The 14,190-nt window shown below is 41.5% G+C and overlaps 1 protein-coding gene across 1 annotated transcript; it reads left to right on the top strand.

Annotated features, from left to right (window-relative positions):
• The first annotated feature begins 190 nt into the window (after nucleotides 1-190).
• On the top strand, nucleotides 191-13,864 carry marco (macrophage receptor with collagenous structure). Its single transcript, XM_088931072.1, has 16 exons — nucleotides 191-348; nucleotides 578-673; nucleotides 1,672-1,920; nucleotides 2,985-3,029; nucleotides 3,983-4,072; nucleotides 6,065-6,172; nucleotides 6,749-6,793; nucleotides 7,603-7,701; nucleotides 7,789-7,842; nucleotides 8,432-8,530; nucleotides 8,630-8,683; nucleotides 8,880-8,933; nucleotides 10,786-10,830; nucleotides 11,385-11,468; nucleotides 12,380-12,550; nucleotides 12,792-13,864. The coding sequence occupies exons 1-16, from the start codon at nucleotides 219-221 to the stop codon at nucleotides 12,920-12,922; spliced, it is 1,554 nt and encodes a 517-aa protein (XP_088787198.1). The 5' UTR covers nucleotides 191-218; the 3' UTR covers nucleotides 12,923-13,864.
• Nucleotides 13,865-14,190: the final 326 nt, after the last annotated feature.

Genomic DNA, 14,190 nt, shown 5'->3' with positions numbered 1-14,190 from the left:
ACAAAACTTAAACCTGAGCATAAGTATCACTTCTCCAACTTAACAATTTCCTAGTAAGCAAACAACGAAGAAAGAAATCACTGAAATAGCATTTTTTAATAATTTCACTAGACCAGCATGTTTTATTGAAAGCAGTGGATTGGGAAATACTGCCAAGTGCTACATAAATAGGAGCGCAACTCCATACCTCCAACATCTCATCACTAGATGGGAATTACATGCATAATCTAATGGAAACATCAGTAGACAAAGAAGACAAAGAAGTCATTATCTTAACTAAGAACAATCCTCTGTACGATTTGGACATGCAATTGAACAGATCTGGCCATTTCCAACTTGAATCAAATGGTAAGAACTTGACGATTAGTAGGATTAGCTGTGTATAAATGTATATATATATATCTGCATGTGCTGTCTGGAAATTATATGAAAAATCTGTTTTTTTAGATAATAAATAATGTTTAATAATAATAATAATAATAATGTTTATATATACTTAATTTTCAGTATTTAATCTTTAATCACTGTAACCTTTCTATTCACTGTGGTTTTACATGTTTTATTTATATCTTTTCAGAAGTAAAAACTAGAAATGGGAGAAAAGGGGTTCTTACACTGATTATTATATATCTCATCTTGCTGACCATAGGAAATGGATTTTTGGCTTACAAAGGTAAGGATTCTGAGTCTTAATTTGTTATTACGGAAATATCTCTGCTGGACTTCACTTTTAACTACTGAAGTAAAAGTGAAGTCTAGCAGAGGTATTTCAGGAATAACAAATTAAGAGATAAAGCATTGCATTTCATCCACACATCCACCCATTTTCTAACTGCTTCATCCAATTCAGGGTCTCGGGGGAGCTGGAGCCTATCCCGGCATGCAACAGGCAGGATACACCCTGGACAGGACACCAGTCCATCACAGGGCCACAGACACACACCCAGGACAGGACACCAGTCCATCACAGGGCCACAGACACACACCCAGGACAGGACACCAGTCCATCACAGGGCCACAGACACACACACCCTGGACAGGACACCAGTCCATCGCAGGGCCACAGACACACACACCCTGGACAGGACACCAGTCATCACAGGGCCACAGACAGACACACCCTGGACAGGACACCAGTCCATCGCAGGGCCACAGACGCACAAATATACACTCACCCCAGGGCCAGTTTGTCCTAGAAGCCATTTGAACCTAGCATTACGCCTTTGGACTGTGGACTGTGGAGCACCCAGAGGGAGAAAATGGGGAGAACTTACAAACCCCAAGCAGAAAGCACCCCAGGAATCGAACCCAGGGCCCCAGCACTGACACTGACAGCAGTGACACTGTGCCACCCCCATTGCATTTCATGACAGTAAGAAATGTTTACAGCCATCAATTATTATCATCCCCTCCACAAGTATTAATTAATTTATTTTTGTATTAATTTCACATTAATACACTTAATTTCACATTAATACATAGCTTACATCATTTCTTTTTAATACAGTAGATGAGAAAAATAACAGAGAGACTGTTTTGGAATAATTCAGTGTTTAAAGCCAAAACTCCCCGAACACTTCAGAAACAAACAGACTTTTAAACATCTACTTTGAAAAAAAAAAGTGGACTGCACGCTGGACTGAGAGCTTCTATCTGCAATCTGCTTTCCAGTTTACAAGCTGCACAGCCGGGTGGCGGGCGTGGAGGAGACGGAGAATCCGGGGGCACAAGAAATGCTTCACTCGGGCCACGGCTTTCACCTGCAACAGCTGCAAGAGGAGATCTCGTCCCTGAACAGCACCCTGGCCAGTATCCACGTGAGCCCTGTCCGGATCACGCAACTGGAAGCGGACCTGGAGATGATTAACATTAGCAGCTGTGAGCTGCGGAGGAAAGTCGACACGATATCTCTTACGCCAGGTACGACGTCAGATGGCCGCCTTGTCCTGCGTTTCATTGGGTTCGCGGATAAACCCACTTTTGCCGGCTCATGCGCTGCAGTTAAGAGGATGGGGACTTTGTCAGACTGTCTCAGTACAGATATTAAATATTATTTACATTCCAAAATATTTCACTTTATAGCAAAACGACATATAAAGGGAAATTAAGCGCCAAAAAAATGTCAGATATATTTTCAACACATACAGTACAGTTCGGACACGTGTATACGCTCCTACGTTTGGTTTCTCAGTCGCCTACGTGTGCTCGCTTTTTTGGTGCTTTGAAAAACGATGTAAGAGCGGGCTTGTGTGACGTACAAATAATTAAAAAAAATTAAGACGTGTGTGCGAAAAGACGAATAATGAGAGACCGGTAACACACGAATCCGAGAATACTGTATTTTTTTTTTTACTTTTGATATTTCCTCTCAGTTATGAAATGCAAAAGAGACGTGTGTCCTTTTTTGGCGTGAAAACGTACTGCAAATTTATGCTGCGTTTGCCACGAATTCATCCTTAGCGGGGTTTTTTTTTCTGAAGGGTTAGATGTGTCCACTTAAGATGTAATACGAATGAATGGCTCACGCACAGGTACAGCTGCACAACATATATGAAATGAACCGCTTTCCTCTTCTGTTTTCATCGCTATTCGAATTCATTACACAAGAGGTGTCAGAACAGCACATTTGTTATAAGCCCTTTGTGAATGGAAACTCAAGTCTCTAATGAGAGCAGTGGAAGCTCCAGAGGAGTTAGTTAAAAAAAATGTAATATGAACGTTTCTCCAATTTATATATCGAAGCAATCAGGGACACTCATTGTCTTAAAGCAACATCCTAATCTGACAGGCTGAAGAAACTTTGCCTTTCAAGTCTTGAACAGAGAGAAATGTTTGGCTTTGGATGTGCAGCTGATCTCTCTATGTTGCCAGGTTTCTTTACGTGTAATGACTTTGGTGTGTGTGGCAGCTCATCTTGGATAAGAGAACAGCCGTCCGGCTGTTGTCTCTCCTCCCTTACCTGTAATCCGTGTCACTGCTTCCAGGTTTGCCAGGACCCAAAGGTGCGAAAGGAGACCAGGGATTAGTGGGTAAGACCCAACGTACCTTTATTATTCAAGAGCATCCTTGATGACACCAAGACTTTGTAAATGTATCTGTAAATGTACCGATCACTCAGTAAATGTAGGATTTGCCACGCCTCGTAGGCATACTGTAATTTAAGCATTCTGTTTTCGTGTCCTCACATAAATGAAACATCCAATCCACCTCTTCAGAGCTGTTCAGAGAGTTCTTTTTATTTTTTTTTATCTGTGATTGCAAAATGGGAGATGTTCTCTGCTTTCCTGCCCTAGATACTGTGAAGCAAAGGGAGTTCTGGACTTTGAAAACGTCTTCTGTAACTTCACTTATACCGCAAATACCTCAAATGTTGCACACAAGGTCTTTTGCTTCATAAATTCCTAAAAAAAAATGCTGTCAACTTTGTAAAAAATGCTGTCGACTTTACAAGATTGCTGGAGCGCAGCAGCATATGCTGTGATGTGTGCAGTGTGTGTTTGCTTTCTCAAACACCTCAATAATTACACCCATATATACTGTATAACATTTTGGTATAAAGGTTTCTCCAGTTTATATATTGGAACAATCAGTGACATTCATTGGCTTAAAGAAACATCCTAATCTGACAGGCTAAAAAAACTTTACCTTTTAAGTCTTGAACAGAGAAATTTTCAGAATCCTCAAAGGTATCGCTAAAGTCAAGCTGGACTGAATCAAGAACCAGAGGATATACCCTGATATAACACCAGGGAGTGCCTTTAAACTGAGCATGAGAAGGACATTTTACACAGAGGGTAGTGGGAGTAGGTAACAAGTTACCCAGTCATGGTATCGAAGCCAATATTTGGCTTGTTTCGAAACAATGTCTGGGTGAGATCCTGTGATCCAAGAAATACTATCTACCAAACAAGCTAACTGGGCATCCCCTTTCTGATGTCCTGTAGTTTTGCAGCTATAATTAAGAGAGAACTTTTTTATTAAGGTATACCTGGTGCAAAAGGTGAGAGTGGTGCAGCTGGTGAGAGTGGATCTCCAGGAATTCCTGGTACAAAGGGACAGAAGGGAGACCAAGGTGAGGTTTCGCTGCACCATATTTGATGTAGGGGTCTGCTGAGGCTCCAGAATAATTCTTGTCACACCAGTGGAATCATCCACATCACGCATCTTTATCTGAAATGTCAGAATTTGGGGTGGTAACTAGCCAGTGAGACTTTTGGTGAAAAGGACACGCAGGACAAAACCAGAAAAAAAGTCCATGGTCAAGTGAAAATGCTCAGATTTAAATCATTTAGATGTATTTAGCTTTAATTCTTATGTCTTACATGTTTTTAAAATGATTGCCCTCTGGAAACTATGGAACAGGGTGTGGGAAAATTCATGATTTGGGACCTCAAAGAAGTAGAGATGGCACTGTTACATCCTAGAACTCGTAGTATGGGAAACACCTCACTTGAAGAATATTCTTTCACTCTGCCTTTGAAATCCGTGTTGCCTTCGGCTCTATATAGTTTGTTACTGCTCCCAGAAGCAGTTGTTTGTATATCTTGCCATGTTACAATGGCCATAACAAGATGACTAACATATATTTAAGTTTTAAATACAATTACGTTCCTGAAACGTGAACAATTCTTCATGTACACATTTGAAAATATTCGCTCTGGCTATTATCCACACATTAAGTAAAAGGAACACAAATCCATCTAAGCAGATGCGAAGCTGGTTGCGTGGTCAATAAAACAATTTCATCTGTGATAGCTTGTCATTCTGCGCTCCCAGCTGGTGTGCCTCCTTCAGATTCAGGGAATAAAGAGCCTTCACCGCATAACTCAGCATTTTGTCAATGTCCTGACATTTCCAATATGAAATCTTCATCAGGGATCGACTTGCCAATGTTAACAAATGACTACATGTGGGTCATCCATGTCTTCTCAAATAGATCGTTTCATTATTCAATAGAACGTTCTATCTATAGTTTGAAAAAAATGGTCTGAAAACGTCTCTGCCTTACAAATGAAGTATAAGCATTGCAGCAGGTTTCTAGGAGATTCCTAGGATGTGTTTATCTGGCCTGTTAAGTAATTATAGGCTTTAGTGCATTAAACAGCATGTTTAGCCAAGAATGAGATTCCTTTTGATTTGTCTCTTCTGTGGATTTCCTCTTACTTACGGTATCACATATGAGAAGAAATTGAAGTGAGTTGTCAAATCCACTCTTTTTAGTAATTTATTAATTATGTTTCCATCATCATCTTCATAGTAATATAATTTTATTTATTAGTGATTTTTCAGAAACCAGAAAAAGTTCTGTACAATAAAAAACAAGTAGTATGCATAGCAAAACTAAGAAATCTGAGAAAAAAGAAAAGCTTAGGAAATAAACCCCATTTATAAATAAAAATAAACCAAGATTCAGAATTGCACTTTAAAACCTATAGTGAACAGATCTTTAAGCAGATATTAAGCAAGTAAAAGTAAACAGCACACATGGTAGTACATACCAAAGGCTCTGTCACCCATTGTGAAAAACCTAGTCTTCAGCGGAGTGAGAAGACTCTATCACACTGTGTGGAGCCTGGTCTTCAACAGAGTGAGAAGACTGTATCACACTGTGTGGAGCCTGGTCTTCAGCAGAGTGAGAAGACTCAACACACTGTGTGGAGCCTGGTCTTACAAAGAAGAAGCTGTCCTGAATTCCTGGACTCATCCAATACTCAAGAACCCAAGATAACCTGGAGCTAGACCATTCAGTTTCTATGCAGCACATAACTTCAAGGTTTCAAGATTTACACTGAAGAAGAGGCCAACAAGATTGCTACAGTGTTTTTTACTCACACTAATGTGATCCTGGATGGATGACAGTTTAACTTTCAAAGCCTCTCACTCCACTCCTCCTCAATCACATTAGACTAATTCTCCAAAACTATGTCAACTTAAAAATAGGCATGTATTCACTTTGATTTACTTGTCCATAACATGCATTGGGCTTTTCTAGGTTTAGGGTTTTTTTTTGTCTGGTTGGAATATCCAAGGAGGCATTGCATTGGTTAATGAAATACCTTTTCAGGTGTCCAAGGGCAGACCGGTCAGATAGGCGCCACAGGGCAGAGGGGACCAGCTGGACCTGCTGGGCTTTCTGGGCCAAGGGGTGCACCCGGGGCGCCAGGACAGAACGGTAGGGTACAGCTGACTCATCCCCTGCCCCTAGCATTTTCACCAAAAACAACTAGAAAGTGTGAATGCACTCTGTAAGTGCCTAGTGTATGAATGCTCCACACAAACTATATATCTGTGAAGAAATATATTTGATAGCTGACTTCTCTAGCAATGTATGGCGGAGATTGCCATATGGTGCACACACTCCTGTGATGTCTGCTTAGCCCTGAATTATTTCTGTTTGCCCTGCCTAATTATTTCTCTCTATTTTATCATTTGATTTACTGTTTTCTTACTGGGTTGAATTTTGTCCGTGCTAGCCTTACTGTTTCTTGTTTTATGTTATCTCATCATTCTCATAGTTCTTTGTAAAGCAGTTATAGATGGTGCTTATCATGAAAAGACTTTAAAATGATGAGATTGCTACTCAATGCTATCTGAAGTGCTGCAGAATCAAATCTGAGGTTCATTTAGAGAACGCATGTAAGATGTCTACTAACCTGCATTCTGAAATTTCCCCCTTTTCACATCTTTTAGAACAAACTCACACAGCAGTTGTTTGCTAATCTTTCCCATTTTTCCGGGGGAATCACAGGGTTGAAAGGAGAAGGCGGCTCACCCGGGGAGAAGGGAGCGCAGGGTAAGCTGGAGATCCTGTCTGTCGCCACGTGTGATGGGTCCAGAGGGCCCTGGTGGGAGTCAGCTTGTCTCTGTCACCTGAGCAGGGAAGCATGACATCTTTTGTTTTCCTTTTTCAATTACAAGCAAATTACAGTAGCTGTTCCTTTAGCTCCTTCCTGAGGCTAAAATATAGTGGAATGCTTTGAGGTATTAAATAATTAAGCAAGTCCTCTGGTAAAGGTTGTCCACGTCATTCAGTTATGAAATGGTTTTCAAATTGGATATTGCCCCCTTTTCAATTTTCCGAATGACTCTTAAGTCCTATCACTTTGCAAGTGCCAATAATGGGGCCAAAATAAAGATGCCCTTGATTTGCATTTGATATGCACGACTATGAACTGGTGTTGTGCATTTTTCATGCACAGAATATGCAGCAGGATTTTTCAGACTTCTTGATAGCTACTGTACCTGTGCTTGTTTTGAAATGCTAAGGATGAATATTGTATTTCTGCAAATCAAGGGGATGATGACTTTTATGAAGGTTTGATACCACCTTTTAAACTCCTGATTAACAAGCGTCATAGATCTTTTATACTGCTCTTTGACTTACATAAAACGTCCCCTTTGTATGTGGACAGGGCACTATATGCCCGATATTTTATGACTTCCAAAAACCGTACTAAGGCTCATATGTCTTCACACTATGTTAGATTTACTCTCTTGGTTTCTAGAGTTTTGAATAAACTCTTTCATGCTTCTCTGCTTCTCATACATGGCTGGTGCTGGTTGGGGTGGCCGTTTGCTCTTATTTGGGTTTCCAATGTCGAGGTGCCCCTGGAGCGAGAGGAGAGCCTGGAGCGCGGGGTACCCCAGGAATAAAGGGAGAGCAGGGCGCCATGGGAGAAGCTGGACAGAAGGGAGCCCCAGGTAAGAGCCCAGAGAAAGCGGAGTAGTGGAGTAAAGCATCCGACGTCCTCTGCTGTGCCTGCAGTCTCTACCCTCCTGTCTCCACAGGTGCCCCAGGACTGAGGGGGTCCCCCGGAGAGAAGGGAGAAAGAGGAGTAACCGGTACTGTCCGCTTATCTCATGCCTCTAACCTCACTGATATAGATTGACCCCAAAATACAGAGAGACTTCCTTTTGATCATCTCCTTTCTATAAACCATCAGGAGTAGGAACACTTAAAGAACTAGAACAGGATTTTTTCCCCTTGTAGTACATACACCCCCACTGGCCCAGTCTGTCATGCGCACAGGCATTAGGTACAAACTACAAAGACCCAAGAACCTCGTTATTAGACAGAGTTTATTTCTCATTTTTTTCACTTCTTGTTTGTTTTTCTTCTGAAATCGATTTGCTTGACAAAACGGGTTTCTTTGTTGGAGAGCAGATCCTCACACTTCGCTTTGTGAATGTGCTGATGGCTTTGGAAAAGCCTGGGGCGCCCAACTTTGCTTTTTAGATTTGTCCAAAAAAAAAACATGCTCACACTTCCCTCTTTAATTATTAAGATCATAAAGACATGAATGTAGCTTCCCCCTCCTGTGTGATCTTGAAATGCATCACCAGCTTTGAGACCTTTATTGACTGAGTCGGTCAGCCCTGCTCAGTCCTGCTCTTCAGCCCAGTGCAATTCCAAGCGGTGTTGAAACTGCAGGTGTGCCTGGAGCTCCCGGAGCTGCTGGGACGGCGGGGATTCCCGGGATGAAAGGGGAGAAGGGAAGCAGGGGAGATACTGGACTACGGGGGACACCAGGTGAGAGCAGTCGTCCTCAGCACAGAAGTGTGGTCAGATTTGCTTGACTCTTTGGGTGTTTCGTGGAACCAATTTATTTTTTGAATTTTTCCACATAAGGAGCCCAAGGAACGTCTGGACTCACTGGCCCAAAAGGAGACAAAGGAACAGCAGGTACTGCATTCGTCACCCACTGTATGTAATGATCCACAGAATGTTTGTCAGCTACTGTACTTCAATTAATCTTTTCCCAAACTATGTATATCCTTTGTTTCCTGTATGCTGAGATAATAACTGTTTAGAGAGCAGGCATGACCATGAATTTGCATCCTCTCTTTTAACTGATAGTGTTTTTTTACCTGTCTTTCAGGATTCCCAGGAGCACAAGGAAGTCCAGGTGTCAAAGGTAGCAATGGGGCACCAGGTAATGTAGCATTTTTCTTCCCGAAAAAGCTTAAGCATGTAATGGATTACCAGTGTCATCTGCTACACTGACAGCTACGGTAGGCCAGGTCCCTGCTGGGACAGATCAAGCCCTAATCACTAAGGTTAAAAACTTACTCTTTGCCATTGCTCCATCCAGTCCAGTACACATCTTACTGTTCTCTGATTAACTCAGCAAACGTCTTCCAGAGAAAAAAAGACACATTTTTCATATGAAAGCAAAATTTAAAACATACAGTCTTCCCATGGGAATCATAAAAAACACATTTTCTCAAATTTGCTTCAGGCTTCTTATTTTTTCAATAAGATATTTAAACATAAAAGTGACACAGGGCTTTGTACACTGCATCATTAGAGTGCAAATCATATAAATACCGAATTGTTATGAAGGAGCTTATTGTAAAACATTAGGACAGATGCCATTGACTCGTTCATGCCCTGTAAGTTTCCTGTGAGTCATAAAGCAAACTCAAGTTCATTTACCAGTAATGTAAATTACTTCTTTCTGTTCATTTGATTTTGGTGTCATTGTACGCAGAAACTGCATATTAAATGCACTATATTACAAGAAGAAGAAACTAAGTTTCCTTCTCATATCATCTCAGCAATTATAGATGTTTCGTTCTGCTGACAGAATCTGTTGAAACCAGGGTTCTGAGTCTTGGAACAAGTCTGTTAATTGCATAATGTCGTAGATATTGACGCTCACAATATTGCTACATGATATGGGGGCAGCAGGTTCTGTTACCAATTCTTTAATTTAATGAGAATATTTAGTCAAACCAAGAGAGGACATGTGTACTTTACAGCAATTTGGTGGTGGAGAAATACTTTAACAGGCACTAGGCTGAAAGACAAGAGCAAAAGATGCAGAAGACAAGGGGACTCTTGGCCCATTTTACTCAATACACAGTTTAGCATCTAATATGGGAAACTTCAAGTTTATATAGCCAAACATTACATGTACTTAAGATCTCAAAAAAAGAAATTTGCTGCATTCTATGTGGCATATAATAATGAATTCATGCTATACAGTGCAGTGATATGTGTTTGGGGATATGTAGAGTGGTGGGTATGTCTCTGGTCTCATGCCCGACAGGATGTGGGTTCGAGTCCCTGTTGCAGTGTTGTTGTACCTTGTTCAAGGTACTGTACCCCATCTGCTCCCACCCCCCAGTGGTATAAGTGGAGACATTCATGGCAGGGAGGTGGTTCCTACAGTGAACAGATCTGTCTCTAGGAAAAAGTATTACAAAAATCAACAGCAGACAGGGAACTACGTACCATAGAAGGCTCTCTCACCCACTGTGTAAAACGTGCTCTAAGGAACGTGTCCTGTCCAGGGGAAAAGTCATGTTCTCTCCTGTCCAGTTAACACCACTGAAACACGGATAAGCTCTGGTCTGCTCCGATGAGCTGATCTGGCTCAGCTATGATTACCTATCTTTAGTAATAACAATGCAGTGTTGTTACTGCATTACCGAGCATACTTGTTGAACTCATAGAGCATTAGAAGAGAGGCAGACATTCAATAACAGTGGACGGCACTAAGCCATATGTCAGCTCGATACCTTGTCTTTACACAGTATCTCTTGCCTGTGTTTATTCATACCTCTTGCTGAGGAAGTCAAACATTTCACTTTCACTTGTAAACATGATGCATTTGTCTTTCTTGCTAAACTGATTTAAAAGCAGTATTCATTTACCAAAATGCTTCACAGACGGCATAAAGCGTACAAAACAGAGCAGGCCTGAATGAACGGCTTTTATTCTGCTCTCTGGATGCTGATGGTGAGAAAGAGAACTCAGTTTTAATTTTCTTTCTTTTGCAGGACCCCAGGGACTGCAAGGCAACAAGGGCGAACCTGGTGCAATGGGTTAGCAAATCTGTGAAGTCTCTGTACATACAGTATCTGTCGTGGAAACATTTTAAGGATACAATATAGTATGTGTGTATTGTTTTCATTGATTAGCTGGATCCAGCTCTCTTTTGTACTAGGAGTCTGCGTGCTGTTTCTAGGGAGTCTTTAAGGGTTTGCTATATGCTTCCATGGGTGGTGTGATGGTGGAGAGACAAGGTCTGCTGCATGGATCCTGGCTCCAGTTCTGGCCAGGGGACCGCCCTCTGTGTGCAGCATGTATGTTCTCCCTCACTGTGAACTCGCCTTGGTTTTCACTGTGTGTCTCAGTTTCCTCCCACCTCCCCAGAGCGAGTTGCCTAGGTTGTCTCTCTTATTATTATTATTATTATTATTAATAATAATTGCTTACACTTATATAGCACTTTTCTGGACACTCCACTCAAAGTGCTTTACAGGTAATGGGAAGGGAGCAGGGCATCACAGCTCATTGGCTCCCCCTTTCTGCCCACCGTGTGTGGAACGTGGGTTGGCGTCCCCACGATGTGATAGGAAGATTCTTGTCATTTTAGGATCAAGAGGACTACAGGGTGAGAAAGGGAGCAAAGGATCTCCTGGACAGAAAGGAGAAAAAGGAGCAGCAGGACAAACCAGTTGTAAGCCCATTTTAAACCTGAAGTGCCCCAACAATGGCCAACAACTTGCTAAGTAACCTGAAAGACTTCTGCTTACCATTCATATTTTTTTGCTATTTCATATGTTACTTCTTAAATAGCATACTACTCTGTTGTTGTTTCTGCCTGGATTATTTCCAGCCCTATGAAACACATTTCCAAACCCAGCATTTTGATAGGCTTTGTTGGAAAAACATGTTCTGGATGTGCCCACCCTCTTACAACTCTCTTGGGGGTAACATCTGAGGCATCTGTTGCCACATAAACTCCAAACACACCCACACTGATATAACCAGTTCCTTGTCCAAGTAGTATTCTGTATTGGTCTCCGGAGCCAGAAATGACAGGACAGGACCAGAAAGCTGTAAGATTATCACCCTGAGGTTCCAGTTGCTGCACATAGAACTGGAGAGCTTAGGTCTGCAAACTGACAACCCACTTGTCAAAGCTGTAGGCCAAGTAGGCATGAGAGAGACACACTCCTGTGTCCATCAATGTCGTTTGGCATTTGTAATCAAGGACAACACTCACATAGTCCCCTCACCCCTTCCTTCTCTTCAGCATCAGGTAACTTGTCTAGATGTTTGTTTCAGTGTAAAAGGTCTACTTTCCTGCTCCCAGAAAGGTGCAGTAAAAAGTGAGAGAGGAAAAGGAGGCTTCAGGATACTGTTCTGCTTTGCCATCAATGTAAAAGCCTCCCAATTTAGAATACCAAGAGAAATGGTTCACCATTGTCTTAATGACATCTAAAATTTGACAAGATGTACATTGAAGCTGGCATACCTTGTATTTTCTGGCATATTTGTACCCCTTTATACTCCATCTTCCTCCGCTAAGACCACAGCACTGTGTCGTGTCATGTCAGTGACACAAACCTCTGTTTCCACCTTGAGATTCTGTCAACGCCAGGATAGACGGTGGGGGATCCCGCGGACGAGCTGAGGTTTTCTATAATGACCGGTGGGGGACAATCTGTGACGACAGCTGGGATATTACTGATGCGACAGTTTTCTGCCGCATGGTCGGCTTCCAAAGAGCCACCTCGGTCTTCACTGCTGGAGGCGGTAAGGCAGCAGACCTCGTGGCGACTCGATCTTCCCCGCCAGTTCAGAAACCCATTTGGGACGTGGAGTTAGCTTTCCTTCACGCAGAAGGAGTCAGTCAAGGGGTGGGTCTGGAGTCTGGGTGGTCGCTTTCAAGAAATCTAAAGACCTAGACCTGTGTCTCAAGTACCACCTTTTTGTTTTTCTCACCTGGCTCACTTTGTCCCAGATCACAAACGGTTCCATGTTTAATTGATTCTAGGAACCGGGACGATCTGGCTGGATGATCTGAAGTGTACAGGAACAGAATCATCCATTTTCCGGTGCACGTCCAATGGTATGGGAGTCAACAACTGCGGCCACAGTGAAGATGCTGGGGTTCAGTGTTCCTGATTCCATTGAAGCAAGTCATGTAGCCTGTCTCTCCCAGTGTTCAGCCACGAGTATTCAAATAACATTAGTTTTTTTTTTTCAGATGGCCAACAAGAAACGAGGTCTAATATTTAAGAGAGTATATTGAAATTTGATTCTATTACTTTTCATCATTTCATCTACAAGCTTACTTTAATAAATAACAGGCATCAATTCATCATTGTGTTAGGACAAGGCTTTTTCACTGCAAACCATTTAATTAATCTGTGAATTGAGGTCCAGGCATCTTATCAGTTTAAGGCATGGCTGGCATTAATAAAGCTTGCATGATCTGTGCCTAAAAACAATGTTTTAGCTGGTTGTTTTAAAAATGTACATGTTACTTTGCTAAATCATGTCTAGAGTCACTCTTAAAGGTGACATTCACTGTACTCAATCACTCATTCATCTCTCAATAAATCTCCAAGGTAAATGGTTTTTACACTGTATTCCATAGTGACAGCAGCTGTAAACTTGCTAATTTTTTACACAGTCACATGTCACACACAGGTGCACAAGTATTATATTGCCAGGGCATATGTTTTAATTAGTTTTTAGTAGTTGTTTGCAGAATGTAGTAAGGAAACCATTGTCATGTCCATAGTTGTGTTAGGAGGCCTGAAAAAAGCTGATTGCTGAGCTTATCTGTTTTGTCTGGCCTAATTTCATCTACTTAAAGCTGCTGAAGATGTATCAAAATATTAATTGATGTTTTCTTCACAGATGTAATATAAACATTTATATGAAGATATTTACTAATTATACTATTTTGATCCGTTGGCTGAGTGACTGAACTGCTGGCTGTAAGCAAATTGCTGAGGCTATTATGAAGTGTGAAAGTGAAGAATCGTAAGGGGGGATGTTCAGTAAAATGCTCCACTGGAAGAGACATTGATTCCCAATAAATACATAACACCATTATTATTTCAAACTCCAGTGCGCTCTTCCTTTTCAGAGGACTCTTGAAATAGGACTGTAATTCACCAGCACCCATAACTTGTCAAAACTTGTATTCATTCATGCTGTAGATGGGTAAAATGTCTAGCTTACCTAACAACAGGTGCGAGCAAATCAAGGTTATCACAGGTTGCATCCTGGGAGGTTCACATTCATCTGCACAGCTCTAAGATACAACTGCAAAGGAAGCAATTCACATGCCATTGCAGCTATTGAGCAATGGGTGAGTGAGCAATTCAAAAGGCAGACAAAATGTTGGAAAAAGTGGTGAAAGAATAGAATTTAAATCAAGA

This window comes from Atractosteus spatula, chromosome 13, assembly GCF_055471065.1.
Source record: "Atractosteus spatula isolate fAtrSpa1 chromosome 13, fAtrSpa1.hap1, whole genome shotgun sequence".
In the NCBI taxonomy this organism is placed as follows: Eukaryota; Metazoa; Chordata; class Actinopteri; order Semionotiformes; family Lepisosteidae; genus Atractosteus; species Atractosteus spatula.
Note: the sequence above shows the minus strand (reverse complement) of the source record. Positions and strands in the feature narration are given on the sequence as shown.